The sequence below is a fragment of the Melitaea cinxia genome, chromosome 25 (assembly GCF_905220565.1).
Source record: "Melitaea cinxia chromosome 25, ilMelCinx1.1, whole genome shotgun sequence".
In the NCBI taxonomy this organism is placed as follows: domain Eukaryota; kingdom Metazoa; phylum Arthropoda; class Insecta; order Lepidoptera; family Nymphalidae; genus Melitaea; species Melitaea cinxia.
The window spans coordinates 3,656,108-3,680,473 of record NC_059418.1 but is presented as its reverse complement, the minus strand read 5'-3'; the positions used below and the strand labels follow the sequence as shown (position 1 = coordinate 3,680,473).

Below are 24,366 nucleotides of genomic sequence, written 5' to 3'. Positions count from 1 at the left end.
CGGACTGCAGCCCGCTTCCCCTTGCGAGCCGACACCTGGTCATGTTTTTTGACCTCTCTCCTCTTAACGGCCACCAGGTTCCAACAAGATTCTTCCTGCCAGGGTTGGGTGGCTGTCGGCATTGCTGCCTTCAGAGAAGTGAGGTCCATGGTACTAGTACCCGCTTCACTACTCAGGTGCTGCACCTGAGGTGCAGCCGGTAATTGGGTTGGCGCAACACTCAGGTTGTGAGCCCGAGGTGCAGCCGGTTTATCAGTTGGCGCAACACTCAGGTTAGAAACCTGAGGTGCAGCCGGTTGGTTGGTGGTAGGCGCTCCAGCAGGGTTGTTCGCCCCCGGTGCGGCCTTGGTGTTAGATTTTTTGAATTTATTTTTGTTTGCCATAATAGTGTTAGAAAAATTCATCCTGAGAGTGCTTCCACCCTCCTTCGAGCCCTCAAGTGGGGACGCTGTCAGCGCCAGAAGTCACCTCAGGATATAGAGCCCCACCCCGCCAGGAAGCAGGCCGAGCTGGGCGAGATGATTTTCACCGTCCCACCCGTCGTCCACCCCCAACGGGACAGAGCTCTCGCCTGACGGCCCTCTGACGGGACGTCGCAGCCGATTGACCGGAGGTGGCTAGTCTCCAGCCTCCCGTGTCAGGAGAAATCCAGACCAAAGTGGAGTGTTGCCTAGGAGACGTACAACAGCCGACGCTCTTTCGGCTCAGCCACCAGGATTCCTTCATCCCCCCTTACGGGTCCCCGCGCACGGCACAAACACGCAGGTGGTCAATTAAGGCCAACCCTCGCTTACTGTTGCGAGGGAAGGTCCGCAGGAACTTGACCACACCATCCCTGCAGAAGTGTTATGTTTGAACCTTGTTGTGGGTGTCTATTGAGTGTAGAAGGTGTGTAGGTGCATGTTTAGTATGTACGCTCTTGCGCGTGTGGGGGCCTGAGGGAGTGTATCTGTGTAGTATGAATGTGGTGTTCTAGGTGAGTATTTTATGTGTGTGTGTGTGTTACGGGAGTGCCCGCGCCAGCACTGCCCACGGTTGCTTGCGCAGGCACTCTCGGCTTGTTATTCATTTAGCACCACCCAGGGGGCACGTGTAGGGGCAAGTGGTTAGGTAGTACCTACGGACGCGAATAACTTTACCCCCCAAGCGGATGATTCTTAGCGGATGTTTACGCTCTATAAGAAATCTACCTGCCAAATTTCAAGTTTCTAGGTGTTATAGTTTCGGAGATTTCGTGATGAGTGGGTCAACCTACCATCCCCCGTTTTAACACAAAAGGGAGTTAATGTCTAAATATACATTATTTGAACACCTTATCATCATTTATAGAGCATACATTTTAAATATCAAGCATCTTACTTCAAAAACATAGAACTTTCATAGAAACTTCCAACAACCGTTTTACCCCCTTAGGGGTCGAGTTTCGTAAAATCCGTTCTTAACGGATGTCTACGCTCTATAAGAAACCTACCTGCCAAATTTCAAGTTTCTAGGTGTTATTGTTTCGGAGATTTCGTGATGAATGACCTTTCGCTTTTATATATATTATAGATTATATATAATGTCTAAATACTATGATCCTTTGAGTTTGTTAGTCCGAATCTTTAATCAAGCAAATGTGTACTAAGTTTCGTTCTAATGCCATAATAAGACAGACATTGTTTTAAAAATACGTTAAAGGCTTGAAACGAAAAAAATCAACCAACGAATAAGCATTTAATGAAGCAAAATTCTAAATCAATACATAAATGCAAGTGTCTTCACTCCACACCGAAAATCTTCACCTTGTCTTCATTGGCTTTATAGAATAAATTCCAAAACGCCATCCTGGCGTTGAATGGTCGCTTCTTCAAGGCCAGTTCCTTGTCAATGTCCAGATAGTTGTAGGTATCCAGGGTCATCGGATTCCACTTCACGTAGAGTAATTCTGTTGTGTCTGGAGTTGGGTCTCTGGAATTTAAAAAATACATATTGATGTTCAAGTTAGACAACGTGCGTTTCTGTGTTTTTGACTATTAAATTTACCAATTACCAGTTGATATAATAACTTTAATTTTGAAGTATGTTTCCCAATACCTACCATGATTTGTGGGATTGATAATTTTAACGAACCCTGTTATCCTAACTGCTACTCCTGCGTGCTGTCGTGTCTAATTCTCAAAGGTTGTCTAGAAGAAATACCTCTCATAGCGATAAGATCGATATATTTGCGCCGCGTTGGCGCAACGGTTACAGCCATGGATTGTACTTGTTACCTAATAAATAACTTCTAAGATCTTACAATTGCAATGCTTAAGAAAAAAATGTTTGATCTGCTGTTTGAGAAATAGTAAGTATTACGATGTTAATGACTTTTTATTGCACGGAATTAAGAAATATAAACATTTCAATGATTGTAATTTTAATTTTGCAGTAAGTATATCAAAAATGATTAATGTAACTAATTCAATGATTCGTTAATCATGTTAAAATTATTTTATTGTACTTCATTAATCTTTAATATGTGCACACCGTAAGGTAGAATATGTTTGGATTATACTAATGTTAACCTTGTATTACTAAAATACCATTTTCTGGCAAACATAGGAAAATTATTATTATTAAAAAGTAAGAAGTACTGTATATCTACTCTAACTAAATGTGGAATATATACATATTATCTTTACTAACAAATGGGGAGCCGGTTTTCTTGATGGGTTATACTGCGAAAACTATTGAACCGATCGGAATAATACTTATAACATAAAATGCAGCTTCTTTCATGCTTTCTATCCCGCGGGCTGTAGGTTTGATTCCCGCCTAAATCTGGGTGTAATAGTTGTATTTATGTACTTATTTATTTTTTATTTCTATATATTGCAATGAAACCAAAATGCTTTAAATTCAACTTTGCTCACAATTATCTCAATTATAATAACTCACCCATATTTAACAAAGTTAGTCCAGAGCGTTGTAATCTGATCGATAATTCTCTGGTCGTCTTCCGAGGGCGTGTCTTTCTTAAAGTAATCAAAAAGGTAACCAATTTCATCAGCATGAGCCGCGCCATCTGATGTTACATTTAAACTATTCTTCATGAGATTTCTACCGCCACTGTATGAAAATACATATCGGAAAACAGCCTTAGCACCATGTTCAATGTATTTCTTCATACTTTGCTCCATCGGGTAGTTAAAATAAAAGTCTGAGCCAAAATCAATGATTTCCCATTTTAAGTTTTCGTTATCTTCCTCATCACCGATATAGAAATGACGAAAGATGTCCTCCATTTCCCGAAATTCTTCATCGTAGTGGAAGATTTCATTCAGTAAAGTGTTAAATCCGTTCCAGGTAATAAAGAAACTGGCAGGTTCATTTCCATACATAAATAGACATTCTTGAGTATTAAACCCGGCTAAAACTGGAACGTTGTTGATATTAGGAACATCCATATTGAGAGGGTGACCGGTCACAAAAGCTTCAACGCCTTCGAAATCCTGTTCAATACAGGCACCAAATTCTAATTCTAATTCTGAAACAGCGCCAATTACTAATCTTGTATCGACACCTTTTAAGAAATTAAGTGCTTCAGAAGAATCGTCTGTTTGAAAACCGAGATGATGAGCTATCTGTAACGGTGCCGTTTCATCTGGTGCTCTCACACTCCACGAGCCTAAAATCGATCCGCTTTGTAAAATTATTTGGTTGTACAACTGCGGGTCACTGAAGTATACGTGGTATTCGACTGATACTGCTCCAGCGCTTTCACCCATAATAGTAATTTTATTGGCATCACCACCGAACTCCGCAATGTTCTCTTTTATCCAACGCAACGCCAAAACTTGATCCTTTAGACCTTGGTTTCCTGGGACTTCTGGTGTGTTTAGGCACATGAATCCATATGGACCTAGTCGGTAATTGAGAGTGACCAGTATAACGTTATGTTGGACCAAAAACTTAGGTCCATAGACGTATCTATTAGAAAAGCCATGTGCAAATGCACCGCCGTGTATCCAGACGAGTACTGGTAGCCTGTTGCTGCTGCTGGCTACGTGTGGAACGTATATGTTTAAGTGGAGGCAGTCCAATGTACCAACAATAGTATTATTGTATTCTTCGACTTGTGGACACATCGCTGATTCATCGTAGGCTGAAAAAACGCCTTCGAATGCTGGGTGAGGAACAGCAGCCTGTAACAAATATGTAATTGTTTTAGTCTCATCCCACTGTGTGAGTCTTTTAGTTAATTACTAAAGTTGACTCTATCCTTTTTACCCGACTGCCAAGGAAGGGTTATGTTTTTCGCGCGTATCTTGTATGTATGTATATTTGTATGTAATATTCTTTACTACCTCATATTTACAGAACCACTGAACGGATTTACATAATTGAGGTATCGTTTGGTTTGTCTTAGCTGCCCAAGTGTTCTTAGATAGGTGACATTAAAAAAAATCAAACATGGCGGCTGCACGAAGCCATTGTAGTTAATGAAAAAAAATTTTTTTTCTTGAATACTACAATATGGGTATCAAATTGAAGGGCACAATACAAAGATTTTAAAAAGGTATATCATGATTATTGTTACCGTAATACTAATAATAAAATACAATATTAAAGTTTAAGAAATGTGGACTTTGCTCTTTCCCACGCCTATACCATGCCAAACTCGCCTCCTAGGCGACGATCAACTTCGGGGTGTAGCCTTTCTAATAAAATACAATGGTTAAAAAAAACATACAATTAAAATTACAAATAAAAATTAATAAATGTCACACCAATTTACAATTACATTAATAAAATCAATAACAAATACATAATACCAAATACAAACAAATAATTTTAATAATAATTTCATTATATTAAAACTAATAGTTGTTGACTTAAGCAGTCACCTATTTGCTAAAGGTCAGGCTTACGTTGCTTTGAGCAAAGTGAGATCTTTCTCCGGGCTTGCTATCAGTTCTCTTGATCCTAAAAAATTACTTAATCAACCACATGATGTAAACTGTTTTAATGAATTGAACCGATCACGTAATTTGTCTGACTAAAAAGACATAAATAAAATAATAATTAAAAAAAAAAAACCAAAAAACCCGCCTGCGTGAAGAACGAGAAAGAGAATGATTTGACTTATCCTTCAATTTCATGCTTCCGACTGTATATTATCTACGACGTTGCATAAAGTTTCGAAGGACTACCGTGTTAATATATTTTAAATGTACAGCACAAAATGTTTGATATTGTTTCTATTTATTTCGCTGACTTTGTGTGCATATTGAATTTTTATCTTGTTCCAGCTTTTTCAATTGATTTTCTATTAGTTGTTCTTCACGCAGGTGGGTTTTTTGTTTTTTTTTAATTATTATTTTTTAGAAAATGTTATGGCAATGATGCAAAATGGATTTTGCAAATTTTTAGGTGTAGTTTTTGATGTGTTCTCACAAGGAACAAATGATGTAGGAAACTTTTCTTAGACAATCCATGTGACGGTAGTGTCTACATTAAGGTAGGACTACCAATATTCTATGCTATTCTGCTATAGACTTTATTGATTATAATTACCTGGATGAGAATATAAAAGATTTTTTGAGATCGTTTTTTGTCAAAGATTTCTGAAATTATCGGACTTTTACGTAAATTTGACGAGCCGCTCAACTTGTACGACTATTCAGATACACTATGAAAAATATGATATGAAAAATTATGCAATGACTAAAAATGATATCTAAAGTCTTTAAACGAGCAATTCTCGTGTATTTAAGTTGAATCTCGAAAACGGCTCCAACAATTTTCACGAAAGAAGTTTGGTATGCAGGGGGCTTAGGAGGCGATAAATCGATCTAGCTAAGATTATTTTTTAGAAACTGTCGTTTGATCCGTGTTTTAAGGATATATGGAAAACTGCTATAATATCATTAAAATACGAAGTACATTTCGCTACCGTATTAAAGCTATTGCGCTTGTAGTGTGTTAGCTCATTATAGCGTATTATATTATATTAGCGTATATACATATATGCTAAATCTAAGTATAAATTACGTGAGTAACATATTAATAAAGTAGTCTTACTAAAGCATTCGACATGGTTAATTTCCATCTCCCATTACAACCTTTATATGGCGACCGTGCCAGGATCCCTCTATGCCGTGTGTCGCATGTGTGAAAATGAAAATTTATATTATTGAACATTGGACTTTAGTTGTGAGTAGTTATGGAGTTAAATTATTTTTTAATATTTTCTTCTGCGAATGTGCCAATCCAAGGTTGAAAAATTAGATGTGTTCATCACTCAAATTCTGCTGGAGGTGTGATTTCTGCGAACGAGATCTTAAAATATCATTTATCGACAATAAGCGTCGTGCTGATAGTGATATGTACAATTTTATTTCTGGGAATTTGCTATTTTTTATACAAACAATACAAGAATTGCCACCAATCCTGGATTTGAGCGCAGATTTCACGAGATATTATCCGACGTTTCCTGAACAGAAGCAGAGCTCCGCAGAGTGAGATGTACGAGTGCAGCATCCGAGGCAATGATCCCAATAACACCAAATAATACCAGTACCAAGGGTTTGTAAATGAAGAGTGTTATGCGCGCATTCCTATGCACATTATATAACCACAAGTATATAGATTTAACTATGTTTACATTATTTTTATTATGCGGCAATATTTAGATTTTATGATTATTATTATTATATTTTATTGTTAGTGTTATTAAGACTTACGTTTAGGTCAAATATTTAATATGATATGACTGAATCTGATCTTAATCAATTGTATGTATACACAGTTAAAAGATATTAAGACGTATCTTATTAAAATAGGCCCAAGTAGAAGAAAAGATGAAATTGTTATTAAAAAAAATCTTCTTCTTCTTCTTCTTCTTCTAAAAATGGTTTTCAATAGTGCCAAATGAGCACAGATGATTTCGCCAATGTCACGTAGAATGGAATTAAAAAAATTAAAGAGGCCGATAATTTGGTCCATAGATTTAATTCAAATTTGGAATTATTAAATAAGTTGTCTGATAAATTTAAGGTCGATGAATGTTTAAGAATAGAGAAATTAAGTATATGTTTTTTTGAATTGTATGAATCTATCATAGATTTATGTAGTAGCTTGTCTTCCGAAAAAATAAACAAAAATATGGCTAAGTTTGATCTTAAGATTGCTACGAATTTATTACCGATTGCATCTGATGATGAGGTTAGTATCAAACAACTTATAGAATATTACACGCTAGAACTCGACGAATACTCAAAGAAAAATTTAATTCATTTTGTACTAAAAAATCGACTCTCACAAAAGGCAAAATTAAAATTAGAAATTAGTTATAATAATATTGAAAGTCTAATTCGGGCAATAAAATGTAATTTATTACCTAAAAAGTCCGCACCCTCTATCCAAGCTAAGTTAAATCAGTTTAAACAAAATAATTTGTCAATTGAAGAATATGGTAGGCAAATAACAAATATGTTTGTAGACTTGACGATATCTCAGTCGAAGGGAAAGAATCTGACTTTAAAGTTTTAAGACCGAGAAATAAAAAACAAGCTATTAAAATATTTGCTGACGGACTGAGAAACCGTCGTCTCGGAACTATTGTTACAGCTAGAAATTACTCGTCCTTGAACGACGCGGTGCAGGCGGCCCTAGACGAAGACTCCTCATCAGTTCGCTCCGGAGACGTTTTGATTATGCGTCATCAAAATTATAATCAATATTACAATTACAGAGGTCGTAGGAATTTTAACACAGGACAATTTAGAGGTCACCGTGGTCACGGCACGTACTTTCAACATCATTCCCAAAATCCATCTTTTAGAGGTCGAAACGCGGAACGAGGCTGGAGACGCGGCAATTTTCGAGGAACTTCAAGGCCAAATAATAATAAAAGTAAGTGGTATTATAATAATTACAATAAAAAGAATCAAGGGTCGAGCAGACAGCAAACCATGCATATTTTGACAAATTCGAATGATAAAAATTCTAATCCTGACAACCCTAATAATTTTTTTCGTGACTAAAAATATCATATTATCATCTAATAGTACTTGTTATGTAACTATAAATTCATCAAACAATTATTATTATAACTTATTACTTGACACTGGCTCCTCAATTTCAGCTGTTAATAATTATAAACATATCATTGCTCAGAACATTCCAATCCATAAAGAGAATCTTGTAGTCAGCGGTCTGGGAGGTAAAATCAACGCTATCGGATATGTTTGTCTAGATCTTTTGATTGGGTATTAAATTATAAATCATCAATTTTATATTTTTAATTCATTGCCATGTAGGCTAGTGGCGTACTTGGACATGATTTCTTTAATAAATATTACGCGATCTTGAACTTTAATACTTGTTCATTAACATTGTGGAATCAAGGTATTAAGATAAATTTACCTATAAACATGGGAAATAATTTGTTAAATATACCAGCGCGATCTGAATCTATACACTTTATTCACACTAATATGATTGAAGAATGTGTCTGATCTCTCCATCTGAAATTCAAAGTGGAATTTTTGTCGCTAGTACCTTAGTTAAACCGAGAGACGGACAAACACCTATACGTATCTTAAATACAACTGAACAAGATTTATAATTGAAAATCAATGATTTTAAACCCATTATTTTCTTAGCTAGTGATTCTCATATTTGATCTTTTGAAAAAACACCTAATAATTCTGAACGAGTTAAAAAGTTATTGTCAATCTTAAAACTAGATCACTTAAACAAAGAGGAGAAAAGTAGCATTTTATCCTTATGTGCTAAATACAATGATATTTTTTATATTCAAGGTGATAAATTAAACACAACGAAATTATATAAGCATTCTATTATTTTAAAACCTAATACAGTACCAGTGTATTCCAAGCCTTATCGACTTCCTCGTTCACAAAAGGAAGAAGTTAAAAAACAAATAGATAATTTATTAAAAGAAGGCATTATAGAGCCATGTAATAGTGAATGGAGTAGCCCTGTTCTTTAAGTACCCAAACGTTCTAACGGAGATAAAAAATGGCGTTTGGTAAATAGACTATCGAAAACTCAATAATTGTATTGTAGATGACAAGTTTCCACTCCCAAATATTAACGAAATTTTAGATTCACTCTCGGGGTGCATTTATTTTTCACATTTGGACTTAAATCAAGGGTTTTACAATATTGAGTTAGAAGAAAATAGTAGGAAATATACCGCATTCTCTTCTGGTCAATATCAAATGACTAGACTTCCTATGGGGCTCAAAACTAGCCCTAGTTCCTTTTCACGCATGATGACCATGGCAATGGCGGGACTCACATATGATAAATGCCTTTGCTATCTTGACGATCTAATAATTATGGGAAGAAATTTAGAAGATCATAATAAAAATTTAATTGAAGTCTTTGAATGGATTCGGAACTTTAATTTAAAATTAAACCCGTCTAAGTGCGATTTTCTTAAAAAGCAACTAGTTTATTTAGGGCACGTTGTTTCTAGTGAAGGTGTCCTACCCGATCCTGAAAAGATTAGTGTTATTAAAAATTACCCGGTTCCACATACTGTTGATGAGACTAGGAGGTTTGTAGCTTTGGCAAATTTTTATCGAAAATTCATACCAAAATTTGCAGAAATTGCATATCCTTTAAACGTGTTGTGTCGTAAAAATATTAAATTTAATTGGGACAAAAATTGTCAAAAATCGTTTGAAACTTTAAAATATCATATAATATCGCCTCGAATATTACAATATCCCGATTTTTCCGAGAAAAATCAATTTATAATCCAAACAGATGCCTCAGGCTATGCAGTTGGAGCTATTTTATCGAATTCAGATAATCGCCCTGTTGCTTTTGCCAGTAGAACCCTTAATAAAGCCGAAAAAAATCATCCGACCATTGAAAAGGAGTTATTAGCGGTGGTTTGGGCTGTTAAGTATTTTAGACCTTATTTGTACGGCCGAAGTTTCAAAATTATTAAAGATCACAAACCTTTAATTTTAGTATGAAAGATCCATCCAGTAGATTACTTAAATTTAGACTCGTGCTTGAAGAGTATGACTATGTTATTGAATATGTGACAGGCAAAGATAATGCAGCTGCAGATGCATTATCTCGTGCGACTGTGACTTCGAAAGAATTGAAAGAGATGAATGAAAGTATATTTGTGATGACGCGTGCTCAAAGACGAAGAATGAATGATATGAAAGCATTGAATTTAAATTCCCAAATAGATACTACGAATAGCGGCAACACTTGGCCTAATCAACCACGTGTCGTCGATATTCATAAAGAACCCAAAGATTCAGTACAATTATGCTTTATTGACATAACTTGAATATACTAAGGAATAAGAATAAAATATATTATGAAAATAGTATTTTTTCGTACGATAGCGCTCACTTTAATTTATTTATAAATCCAGTTTCTCAAGCACAAATTTCGCGAGCCGGATTTGCGAGAGAGCTGAGTAAGTTTTGTAAAAAAATGTCGATCGACGAAATATACATATTAAAAAATAAAAATAACTATATATTTGTATAAAAGCTAGTGACCGAAATAAAAAACAAAAGTTTATGTAATTTAAAAGATGTTGAGCGTATTGAAAATATTGACGATAGGAAAGTAATATTAAACGATTTTCATCTGTTGCCCACAAGTGGCCACGCGGACATCAGAAGAATGATAAATAATATTAAAAAATATTACTTTTGGCCTGGGGTTGAAAAAGATGTAACGAATTTCGTTAGTAAATGTTTTAAATGTCAAAAGCAAAAATATACAATTTCGCTGAAAGAGCCCATGTCAATTACTTCTACTGCAAATACTGCATTCGAAATAGTATTTTTAGATTTAGTAGGACCACTTGATAGAGATAGCAATACACACACACACACACACACACACACACACTTCAGCCTATCGCAGTCCACTGCTGGACATAGGCCTCCCCAAGTTCGCGCCACATATCCCGGTCTTCCGCAATCCTCATCCAGCCTACACCGGCAATCTTACGTAGATCGTCGGTCCAACGGGCCGGAGGACGTCCCACACTGCGTTTGCCAAGACAATAGCAATAATTACATGTATATTCTCACATTACAATGCGAGTTGTCAAAATATGTATGCGCAATGCCTCTCACGACAAAATCATCACTCGAGGTCGCCCGAGCCTTTGTTACAGATTTTATTCTTAGGTACGGTATACCGAAAGAGATAGCAACATACAGAGGTACAGAATTCATGGCGGATACTTTTAAAGAGGTCTGTAAACTTTTGAATATTTCTAAATTGAATTCCACAGCATATCATCACCAAAGTATTGGCGCACTATAAAATAGTCGCCAAAAGTCTAAATTCATTTTTAAGAATCAATACAGAACAAAGACCAGAAACATGGAGTTATTGGTTGCCGTTCTGGTGTTTTGCATATAATACAACTGTCCACACCTCTACCCAGTTTACGTCGTATGAACTAGTTTTTGGGAAAAAATGCAGCTTGCCAAGTAATCTTACAAAAATATTGAACCCTTATATAATCATGATAATTATCCCCTCGAACTTAAATACAGGTTACAAGTATCGCAAACGGAGGCACGTAACAATTTAATTAACAGTAAGATTAGTAGGAAAAAGCAATATAGATACTTATACAAATACTTTCCATAACAACCGAATGACATAATCCTTATTAAAAATGAGACTGGTAATAAATTAAAAACTCTATACTCAGGACCCTACAATGTAATTAGAGATTTATCACCAAATGTAGATAGAGGTCGAAATAAACGGAAAATTAGACATCATTCATAAAAATCGAGCTGTCTTATTATGAATAACAAAGAAACAATACTCGATATATGTTTGTATAACTTAAGTATAATTGTGACTCACTTATTTATTATTGCATGATATAATTAATATTGACTTGACACTGTTTTTTTGTATTATTGTTTGATAATATTAAATGATTAAAATGTGTCTTTAATAATTGTGTTTGCTTGCAAACGAAAAAAAAAACCGACTTCAATTACATCGACAAGTAATACAACGTAGATCGACGAAAACATAGTCAAGCAACTACGTGTTATCAAAGATTACTCAAAAAGTAATTATCAGATCTCGATAAAATTTATATTTGACCACATGATAAACATCAGCTTTCGATTAAATTAAAAATTATCAAAATCGGTACACCCAATATAAAGTTATTACGGATTTTCGAGAGTTTCCCTTGATTTCTCTGGGATTCCATCATCAGATCCTGGTTTCCTTATCATGGTACCAAACTAAGGATATCTCTTTTCCAACAAAAAAAAGAATTATCAAAATTGGTACATCCAGTAGAAAGTTATGCGGTATAATACAACGTAGATCGACGAAAAAAGCGTCAAGTAAAAACGCATTATTAGATATAACTCGAAAAGTAGTTGTTAGATCTCAAATAAATTTAAATGGGACCAATTGGCACACACCACCTTTCGATTAAAACAAAATTTGTCGAAATCGGTCCACCCAGTCAAAAGTTCTGATGTAACATACATAAAAAAAAAATACAGTCGAATTGAGAACCTCCTCCTTTTTTGGAAGTCGGTTAATAAAGTATAAAGAAATAATTGTGTTTGCTCGCAAACGAAAAAAACCCGACTTCAATTACATCGACGAGTAATACAACGTAAATCGACAATAAAATAGTCAAGTATCTACGCATTATCAAAGATTACTCAAAAAGTATTTATCAGATCTCAATAAAATTTATATGTGACCATATGACAAACATCAGCTTTCGATTAAATTAAAAATTAATAAAATCGGTACACCCAGTAAAAAGTTATTGCGGATTTTCAAGAGTTTCCATCGATTTCTCTGGGATTCCATCATCAGATCCTGATTTCCTTATCATTGTACTAAACTAGGGATATCTTCTTTCCAACACAAAAAGAATTATCAAAATCGGTACACCCAGTAAAAAGTTATTACGGATTTTCAAGAGTTTCCCTCGATTTCTTTGGGATACCATCATCAGATCCTGGTTTCCTTATCATGGTACTAAGCTTAAGGATATCTCCTTTCCAACAAAAAAAGAATTATCAAAATCGGAAGATCCAGTAGAAAGTTATGCGGTATAATACAACGTAGGTCGACGAAAAAAACGTCAAGTAATAACGCATTATTAGATATAACTCGAAAAGTAGTTGTTAGATCTCAAATAAATTTAAACGGGACCAATTGACTCACACCACCTTTCGATTAAAAAAAATTGTCGAAATCGGTCCACACGGTCAAAAGTTCTGATGTAACATACATAAAAATAAAATAAAATACAGTCGAATTGAGAACCTTCTCCTTTTTTGGAAGTCGGTTAAAAAAAAAAGAAAACTATTCTGACGTAAAATAGATTAAGCATATATGTATTGTTGTAACCTATTATAATTATAGTAAATATGACATTTATTCAGTTTTCATTTTAAAATGATATTGTAAACAATATGTAATATGTTATGTTAGCATATTTTTAACATATTTTATATCCAGGATACTCGTATGTTAGATTAGTTTTTAAGAAAACCAAAAAAAAATTGTACTGTTAATTTTTTTTTTGCTTCCGATGGGAGGTGTAGTGTATTAGCTCATTATAGCGTATTATATTATATTAGCATATTATAATGTTTTTTTGTTTATTTAGCATTACATATAATGTTTTATTTTATAATTATTCTTGTATATTATGAACAGTAAAACAATTGAAGTTGCTCTGAAAAGAAGAGTTTTTTATTTTAGCATATAAACTAATTTTACAAAATATTATTTATTATTAAATTATTTACAAACTAACCTGAAAAGAGAAACAACATTTAAAGCTATTGCTTCACCAGTTCTTAATAATAACTATTATTTAAATATTTACAATTACAATATAATTCTCACAATCGCTTAATATGAAAAAAACAGCTCCATAGCAACCAATTCGCAGTTCAAATATCCATCAAAGAACAATTACAAATTATACTAATAACTTAAATGAAGTGTCACGCACTTTGTTTACATACATATATCCTAAATCTAAGTAAAAATTACGTGAGTAATATATTAATAAAGTAGTCTTACTAAAGAATTCGACATGGTTTGATTTCCATCTCCCATTACAACCTTTATAATGATTTTTTATTGAAATAACGAGTGAATATTGTTTATTGTAATATTGGCAAAATAATTATTATTCATATTTCATTACATAAAAATTTCCAAAAACACGATTTACTAAAAAAAACGGGCTAAGCTCGGTCATCAAATTGATTAAAATGATGTCTAAATGATTTCCGCTAAAATAAGCCTAAAAAAGTTAAAGCCCGGTAACGTGCATGCTAATCCTTTGATGTAGCGGGTGTCTATCGATGTTGCACTTACTACCAGATAAGCCAACTGTCCGTTTGCCGCCTCTTATGTAATAAAAAAAGCCTATAAAATAATGCTATCTAATCTTCTATCAATACGTCAAACGTTTGATATCTGCGTTAATGCTAATAGTAGGAGATCCGAACTGGAATCGAACTTCGCCCATCTACAAGTAGATGAATGAAAATTATATGATATTTATTTTAGTGTATTAGAAAATAAATCGCGAAAGGGTTGACTAAAAATTTTCTTTCCAAGCTAACCATATTTAATTTAAAAATGAAAACATTATTTACATGTAAAATACACTTACGAGTTTTAATAATAAATTTAATACCTACCGACAGTATAATATCTGTAGATAATGCAAACGTTGGGTTATCTTATTATTTTCCTGGCATAACTACTGGGTGGCAGGTATAAGCAGGCAGATTAATATAATTATATTGTTACTAGCTACTTTCACCTATATGGTTAATAAATAAATCTTACACAACAATGAGCGCTGTTTCATTGCGAATACGATGACATAGAGTTGTCTACTGAAAATATGGTTTGAATGGTGGTTGGTGGGTATAAGCTAGCTATATTTTCCAGACAATCCTTTCACAATTTGTCTTTAACATTGTAAGCTAGATATAAAATTAATTTTATCCATTAAGCAGATGAGAGAAGTTCGGATCTCAGACTATAATAAACCGGCGATAATCTTAACGAACTATCGAAAATATGTAAACAAAACACTCATACGTGAGCACTTTGAATATCTCTGTAAATCTTCGTGTCAGAATATTTGTCAAGATAATTTGTTAATAAGATTGATGATGTGCCCTATCTTATGATTAGTTTAGATGAGTTTCTACATAACGAATTTTTTTTTGCCTCTTATTACCGACTTCATCCGCGTTATTTTGGAATTTTGGCGCATTATGGTTCATCCAAGTTAATGAATATATTTATTCATTAACTTGGACCCGTAATTACAATTTAACTAATTCTTAAAAAGAAGGAGGAAAAAAAATTAAAGGAGAAAGTTACTAATTCGACGGTCATATATATATTATGTGTATATATACATATATATGGTCGGGGTATATATATAGAGAAGTAGATATCTTAAGTGTGGTACCATGATAAGGAAAATAGGATCTGATGATGGGATCCTAGAAACATCGAGAGAAACACTCGAAAATCCGCATAACTTTTAACTCGATGTAACGATTTTGATGATTTTTGATTTAATCGAAAGCCGATGTTTATCATGTGGTCACATTTAAATTTCATTAAGATCTGAATACAACTTTTGGAGTAATCTTTGATAATGCGTATTTACTTGACTATTTTTTCGTCAACCTACGTTGTATTACTCGTCGATGTAATTGAAGTCGGTTTTTTTTTCGTTTTCCAGCAAACACAATTATTATAAAACTAAAGGCCTTCATCGCAAGTTGGTGTAGTTTCTCTCACGCGTAAATTTCTGGTAGACTTAATCGCAGGAGCCAAAGTATAGCTTCTAGGATTGCTTTAACCTTAACTATTTTTTTTTTTTACAAGTGATATACATCCACGGGCTTATGAACCCATGTCCTTTTTTATTCTAAAAACATGCAATTTTTATTTTTATTTTTTCCTATTTCAAGGTAGGCGTTACTCAGCAACATCGCTGTTTTAATGTCTCCAAAAGAAACGTGAGTCCACCGACCGGTTCTTAATCTAATGTATGGTACAATTTTTTTTTTGTATTATTATTATTTCCTTATAATACTATACTTATATCTAGCTTAATCTTACATTATTTACATGCGTAATCGTTTTCTTAAAAATATATTTTTTAATATTATCTATATTACCACCAACTTACTCCTCCCAAGCAAAGCAACCTATTCGAATTTTATTTTGACATCTCGAAAATACTCTCAACGACGGCGGTGTCTCTATTATGAATCGCCATCTTGAGACTATGCTCGAGGATGTCTTTTTCCGTAGCCTCCGCCGCCCTCCCGACGAAACGACAGATCGCGTCATCTCTGTGTAGTCGGTGTAGTAGACACAGGCCTTGGTGTGTCTAGTCACCGCGACTATCACGTGCGAAACCTTAACTATTAAACTACAACATGTTGGGACTAGAAATACATATGTGACGCATAATGTAACATCAAACACTTGGCGATGCGTTAGCGCAGAGGTCACAGCACTACCGGCCGCGGCGGGTTCGATCCTCGCACATGACAATTATTTGTCTTTGTCATATAGATGTTAGTCGTTGTCTGGACCTTATCGTTTGTACATTGTGTGTTTCCGGACCCCCGACACAGGAGGAAATCCTCCTGGCGTCCGTTGAATATAAAGCGTTTATTTATGTATTTTATTTAGCCTGCTGGATACCGTTATGGGCCAGTTAGCTTGAATAAAAACGGGTAAAACTGAATTCTGAATGGGTAACATACATTACCGATGTAATAAATGATGAAGTAAAAATAAGTGAGACTCGAAGTAGGAGGAGGAGTCCGGAAAAACATCACCAAATATCACAAGGAGAGGCGATATTAAAATATCACGTATTGATTTTTCGATGAACATATACAGGAACATATAAGACAGGGAGGTGTAATATCACCGAAATTGTTTACCACTACGCTGGAGGATGTCTATTAGACCTTAGATTGGAGGGAACGAGGCATCAACGTCAACGGCGAATGGATCTATCGCCTTCGTTTCGCCGACGATATCGTCATCTTTGCGGAGACGTTGGATGAGTTAGGCCAAATGATGGCCGGCCTAGACGAGTCCTCCCGAAGTGGCGCTCTCTGTATGAACTTGGACAAAACGAAAGTTATGTTAAACAACCATCAGTCATACCGAGACCAGTATCGATCGATGGTACCTTTCTCGAAGTTTTTCAGGATTATATTTACCTAGGCCATACTATCCAACAAGGCCACAACAATTTCGAGAACGAAACCGATAGGAGAATTCGGTTGGGCTGAGCGGCATTTGGCAAGCTTCGTCGAGTCTTCACTTCGAAGATTCCGCGATGCTTGAAGACAAAAGTCTTCGAGCAATGCGTCCTGCCTGTGTTAAAATACGGATCCGAAACGTGAACACTGACGAAGGAACTGGTCCACAAGTTTAAAGTCGCTCAACGTGCAATGGAACGTGCTATGCTTGGAGTTTCTCTCAAAGATATGATTAGAAATGAGACTATCTGCGAGAGAACGAAAGTAACCGATATAGCCCACAGAATTAGCAAGTTGAAGTGGTGGTGGGATGGTTATCTGTGTCGCAGGACCGATGGCCGTTGGAGCAGACGGGTCCTGAAGTGGAGAGTGCGTCTTGGAAAACGCAGTGTGGGAAGTGCTCCGGCCCGTTGAACCGACGATCTACGTAAGATTGCCGGTGTAGGCTGGATGAGGATTGCGGAAAACTGGGATGTCTGGCGCGAACTTGAGGAGGCCTATCTCCAGCACTGGACTGCAATACGCTGAACTGACTGACTGACTGAACACGCGATATCTAAGCTAATAAAACAACTAACAAACTGTCATCAGCAATTATATTTCAATCATAATCTTTCGATTCAAACAAGAATCATAAAAATCGGTATACCCAGTAAAAAGTTACGCGCTATATGCACTTGTTAGATCGCAATGAAATTTGACTCTTTTTCACCTTTCATTTAAAAATATCATCAAACCGATCCAGCCAGATAAAAATTCTAAAGTAAAAAACATAAAAATATACAATCGATTGAGAACCTCGTCCTTACTTGGAAGTTTGTTAAAAATACACTTGACTTTTGCATATGAGACTAGTAGTCTAAAACCTCTCCACGAAAAATCGTCAAGTAAATGCGCATTATTAAAAATTACTTGTTAGATCGCAATTAAATTTAAATGGGACCACATGACACACCACCTTTTGATTAAAACAAAAATCATCAAAATCGGTCCACCTAGTCAAAAGTTCTGAGGTATATACATAAAAAAATATAGTCGAATGAACCTCCTTTTTTGGAAGTCAAAAATAATGGACGACTCCTAATCTATATTTGTCAAAATTTTGAAATTAAAAAAACCACATAACTTTTGGTCCTAACTGTTCTTACCTATACCTTATAATGCATGCATGATAAACAAAGGCACGGGCATTTTGAGCCCGTGGATCAAAATTTATAAATAAAAAAAAAAAAAAAAAAAAAAAAAACTGTTCTTACCTAAGTAACCCTAACATACTACTAATACAGAAATAAGAACAGTATTGCTAGGTATAACAAAGTTAGTCTTACCCCGAAAGGGTTGTCCTCGTCGACAATAGCGTACGGTATCCCCAAGAACATGGAATAGTCCCCATCGCTGGCGCTCTGACCTCGTATCAGACCCTGCTTAGTGTTCACGAGGGGATCCAGCCTCAGCTGACCCTGGGTCAGGCCAAAGACTAGGAAAATGATCCAACGTGTCCACATCCTAACGCCTTTAATACCAAAACTAGTCTGAATATCAATCTAAAAGAAGTTATCTGAAAATAGCTATTCTTTAAGATAATTTAATGATAAAGCTGCATTCGTAAATAAATATTTTATGACTAGCAATACCCGTGCGAATTATTCGCACTGAATAAGTAAAATATTTAGCGACCGACAATCATGTTGACGTTGTTTCAAAATTAAAGCCGTCATATATATAATTTTAATAATTAATTAATATAAAAAAACAAAAGCTATATAAATTTTTTAGTTGTTGATGCCGGTAGAGCAAACAATTATCTATAAAATGATATATAATTTATGTGGAGTGTGAGGTTTTTTCTAAAAGGGGAGGCAAACATCTTAACCTTAGCGTATTTAAAATAAATGATATGTACAGTCCGTTGATGCAGTTGGCAGTGACCCTTTCTACTCCAAGTTGTGGGATTCTTCCCGACTCGAATCTGTGTGTAATAGAAATATATCTGTTTCAACATTGTGTGGACACCGTTGTGTTTACGTATTACGTTACGTAGTAACTATTTAGGAATCTGTGGTTGTGTGTTCCTAAGCATTGACGACTCAATGTCAATATCATAATAATAAAATAATAATTAAAAATAAACAAAAAACCCGCCTGCGTGAAGAATAACTAATAGAAAATCAACTGAAAAAGCTGGAACAAGATAAAAATTCAATATGCACACAAAGTCAGCGAAATAAATAGAAACAATATCAAACATTTTGCGCTGTACATTTAAAATATATTAATACGGTAGTCCTTCGAAACTTTATGCAACGTCGTACATAACATACTGTCGGAGACATGCACAAAGAGCCATTCATGCCTCCGACTGCATATTATCTGGCGTGGAAAAGAGCAAATTTCCACATTTTTTAAACTTTAATATTCTATTTCTGTATTAGTATTACGGTAATAATAATCATGATATACCTTTTTAAAATTCTTGTATTGTGCCCTTCAATTTGATACCCATATTGTAGTATTCGAGAAAAATAATTTTTTTTTCCTTAAATACAATGGCTTCGCGCAGCCGCCATGTTTGATTTTTTTTAATGTCACCTATCTAAGAACACTTGGGCAGCTAAGACGAACCTAACGATACCTCAATTATGTAAATCCGTTCAGTGGTTCTGGAAATATGAGGTAGTGAAGAATATTACATACATACATACAAGATACGCGCGAAAAACATAACCCTTCCTTGGCAGTCGGGTAATAATAAATGTACTCAATCTAATATATAAAATTCTCGTGTCATGGTGTTAAACATTTAACTCCTCCGAAACGGCTCGACCGATTTTAATAAAATTTTGTGGGCATATCGGATAGGTCTGAGAATCGGCCAACATTTATTTTAATATATTTAAATATATATAATTCTCGTGTCACAATGTTAACTATCATACTCCTTTGAAACGGCTGGACCGACTTTTATGAAATTTCGTGTGCATATCGAGTAGGTCTGAGAATCGGCCAACATCTCGGGGGGGGGGGGGGGGGGGGGTAAGGAGTTAATAACACATATGGCAAAACAACGTTTGCGGGGTCAGCTAGTATATATTGTATACTATATATCGATCTAGTTAGGATTCAATTATTAGATAATTGTGTTTGCTCGCAAACGAAAAAAAAACCGACTTCAATTACATCGACGAGTAATACAACGTAGATCGACGAAAAAATAGTCAAGTAACTACGCGTTATCAAAGATTACTCAAAAAGTAGTTATCGGATCTCGATAAAATTTATATGTGACCACATGATAAACATCAGCTTTTGATTAAATCAAAAATTATCAAAATCGGTATACCCAGTAAAAAGTTATTGCGGATTTTCGAGAGTTTCCCTCGATTTCTCTGGGATCCCATCATCAGATCTTGGTTTTCTTATCATGGTACTAAACTAGGGATATCCTCTTTCCAACAAAAAAAGAATTATCAAAATCGGTACATCTAGTAGAAAGTTATGCGGTATAATACAACGTAGGTCGACAAAAAAAGCGTCAAGTAAAAACGCATTATTAGGTATAACTCGAAAAGTAGTTGTTAGATCTCAAATAAATTTAAATGAGACCAATTGACACACACCACCTTTCGATTAAAACAAAATTTCTCGAAACCGGTCCACCCGGTCAAAGTTCTGATGTAACATATTTAAATAATTGTGTTTGCTCGCAAACGAAAAAAAAACCGACTTCAATTACATCGACAAGTAACACAACGTAGATCGACGAAAAAATAGTCAAGCAACTACGCGTTATTAAAGATTACTCAAAAAGTAGTTATCAGATCTCAATAAAATTTATATGTGACCACATGATAAACATCAGCTTTCGATTAAATTAAAAATTATCAAAATCGGTACACCCAGTAAAAAGTTATTACGGATTTTCGAGAGTTTCCCTCGATTCCTCTGGGATCCCATCATCAGATCCTAGTTTCCTTATCACGGTACCAAACTAGGGATATCTCCTTTCTAACAAAAAAAGAATTATCAAAATCGGTACATCCAGTAGAAAGTTATGCGGTATAATACAACGTAGGTCGACGAAAAAAGCGTCAAGTAAAAACACATTATTAGATATAACTCGAAAAGTAGTTGTTAGATCTCAAATAAATTTAAATGGGACCAATCGGCACACACCACCTTTCGATTAAAACAAAATTTGTCGAAATCGGTCCACACGGGCAAAAGTTCTGATGTAACATACATAAAAAAAAAAAAAAAATAATACAGTCGAATTGAGAACCTCCTCCTTTTTTGGAAGTCGGTTAAAAAAATACAGTCGAATTGAGAACCTCCTCCTTTTTTGGAAGTCGGTTAATAAAATACCAGCAATTTAAATTCTTCAAACAATATTCTTTCAAAATCACCGATACTTTATGTTCAAATTTAGATTTAGACGTTAATATGTATATCCTTAATTTTATCAATAAAATTCCAAATATGAAATTTTTGTTTTCTACTTTTCTCATGTTTGTTTGAGGGTTTTCTGTCGATAAATCTGAATCACTATTGTTAACTTATGAGATTTCTAATTCAATTTCTTCTTCTTGTAATTCTTTTTGTGCGTTTTCATGTGATTCTTCTTTTTTCTTTTTCAAACTTCTTTTAAATTGTTGTGAAATTGATTTGGTATCTATTATTATTTTTGGTTTTTATAATTATAAAAAAAAAATCGTCACAAAATAAGTGGCCCGTTTTGACATTTGACAAATATGTACCCTTGCACGTAACTTGGTATGAAACTGTAAGAAACAATAAAATAATTATTAATACCATAATGTTTTTAAAAAAAAATACGTAAATTTTTTAGGTGCGTTAAATAATATGATAGAATATAATGGCAGTATACATTTCGCGCTTACTTTATAGTTAGCATGCAATTTCTAATTATCTCAAAAACAGTTAGGTACGTTCTAAGTCTATTTTTTTAATAATAGTGCTGTAACTAAGTAATTACTGAGTTTCACCAGCTTCGTTCGATTTTAATCGTAATTAAATATTGTGTAGTGATCTTTACTGAGGTCACCAACCCGCCTGCCCAGCGTGGTGACTATGGGCAAAACACATGAGTTCACATTATTTTTGCCGTAAACTTATGGAAGCCTATGTCCAGCAGTGGACTGTATAGTCTGTAATGATGAATGATAATGATGATCTTTACTGATAAAATAAGACGTTGGCGCTCAAAGCCGTAAGTAAATTTTTGATTTGGCTAATAAACCGCGAAAAACCGTTTTTTTATCATTTCATTAATTTAACTCAATCTTTAGATAGACACTATGCCATATACTGAAGTCGAAGAGAATTATTATCTATTGAAATATTATACTGTACGTATCGTATGTAGGTATATGGTAGGTGTGTACTGCTGGTTTCCTATCTAAATAAATAAATAAATTATACATATTTAAAATTCAAAACTTTTGTTTAATGTATACTTACAATTTCTATATCGCCATTGCCACGACGATAGATGGCGTTATTTGATTCGTTTAATTTCCATTTGATATGCTAATAATCTTTTTCTTAGACTAGTAAACCTTTTTTTCGCCTTTTTTCGTGCATCTGAGCAGAGACACACTTTTTGTTATCGAACTCACGTTCTTCTATCTGCTGTAGTTACGGAAATATTGTTTGTACAGTTTTTTTTTTTTACGTCACTAGGTCGGCAAACAAGCGTACGGCTCACCTGATGGTAAGCGATTACCGTAGCTTATAGACACCTGCAACACCAGAAGCATCGCAAGCGCGTTGCCGACCCAATCCCCCCCAGGAGCTCTGGTCATCTTACTCACCAACAGGAACACAATACTGCTTGAAAACAGTATTATTTAATTTATTAAGTATCAATATTTGTTAAGTGTGGAGTACACATTGTCAGTAATAAGCACTGTTAGTGTTCAATCCTATTTTTCGTGCTTTGTGAACGTACCATTTATTTTTCAGTACATATTCGGTGAATACTGATGTAACTAGAGTTATATCCCTTTGAAACTAAAAATGTCATAGGCTGTTGAAATTCAGGTAAATTATGTGAATAGATGAGTGATAATTTAAGATAATAAATCTTTTTCATGTTTGAGGAACAATAGGATAATTAATCTACAGTTTACACAGACAAGTTATAGGTGTAACGTAATTTACCTAGACGAGTATCATGTATCACATAATGTTTACGATTCGAAAATTGATTGCGAGACTCCACAGTAACAGACAGACATACATTCATACATAAATAAATTGCAAATTGAATAAGTTTTAAAAATACACTTAGACACGAGTTGATAGTTTCGCTGCAATTGCGAAGGATCATCTTACTTGGGATTCGTTCGTATACCCTTCTCCGGCTACTGTATAGGCAGGAGGAAATAAAAGAAAATATTCAACAATCAATATTTATTATCATATTATTACATTACACATCGATAAGACAACGAAACGAAGCTTACACACAGGCGTAATCATTAATTTTCGTACACATATTCAAAATTATAAAACACGGCGTAAAACTGTAACATCCAATATAAATGAAGCACAATTCAAAATATTAAACATTAGACGATCAAAATTTTTTAAGACTTAAATTATTGCTTTTTTCGCCATCTTGTTCTAAAATGATTAAAAAATATAAATGCAGATAGAACTCAAAATTAATATAGTACGATTTTTTAAAAGTTGCCATAATTCTTAAAGAATACATTAAAAATAGTTACGGTGGAGAATTGGTTAAATATACAAAATTAAGTAAATAGTTGTCAAATCACGTTTATTACTTTTTTTATTTTTATAATTTTGTTATTTCATATTTTGTGAAAATTTCTTAACTATCTATGTATTAACAGTACTGTTCCAAACGTATGATGAAAGACATTAAAAGGTAGCCTTATTAATTTTAAGCGTTTTTTTATGACATTTAGGTAAGTTAGGTAACATTTTAAAAAATTGTAATCATAATAATTGGCAACTTCTAAATAGTCGTACTGCTGTCAATATCATTGCCCAC

The 24,366-nt window shown here is 34.4% G+C and overlaps 1 protein-coding gene across 1 annotated transcript; it reads right to left on the bottom strand.

Annotated features, from left to right (window-relative positions):
• Positions 1-1,702: 1,702 nt before the first annotated feature.
• On the bottom strand, positions 1,703-18,832 carry LOC123666014 (bile salt-activated lipase-like). The gene is made up of 3 exons (XM_045600227.1): positions 18,656-18,832; positions 2,923-4,169; positions 1,703-1,950 (listed from the first exon to the last, which is right to left on the bottom strand). The coding sequence occupies exons 1-3, from the start codon at positions 18,830-18,832 to the stop codon at positions 1,761-1,763; spliced, it is 1,614 nt and encodes a 537-aa protein (XP_045456183.1). The 3' UTR covers positions 1,703-1,760.
• Between the last annotated feature and the right edge of the window lie 5,534 nt (positions 18,833-24,366).

Excerpts from the sequence above, each read along its gene's own strand:
- LOC123666014 (XM_045600227.1), bottom strand. The coding sequence starts at position 18,832 with ATGTGGACACGTTGGATCATTTTCCTAGTCTTTGGCCTGACCCAGGGT. Across the intron at positions 4,170-18,655 it reads ACGAGGACAACCCTTTCGGG|GCTGCTGTTCCTCACCCAGC; the intron begins GTAAGACTAACT and ends TATTTGTTACAG. Across the intron at positions 1,951-2,922 it reads ACTAACTTTGTTAAATATGG|AGACCCAACTCCAGACACAA; the intron begins GTGAGTTATTAT and ends TTTAAATTCCAG.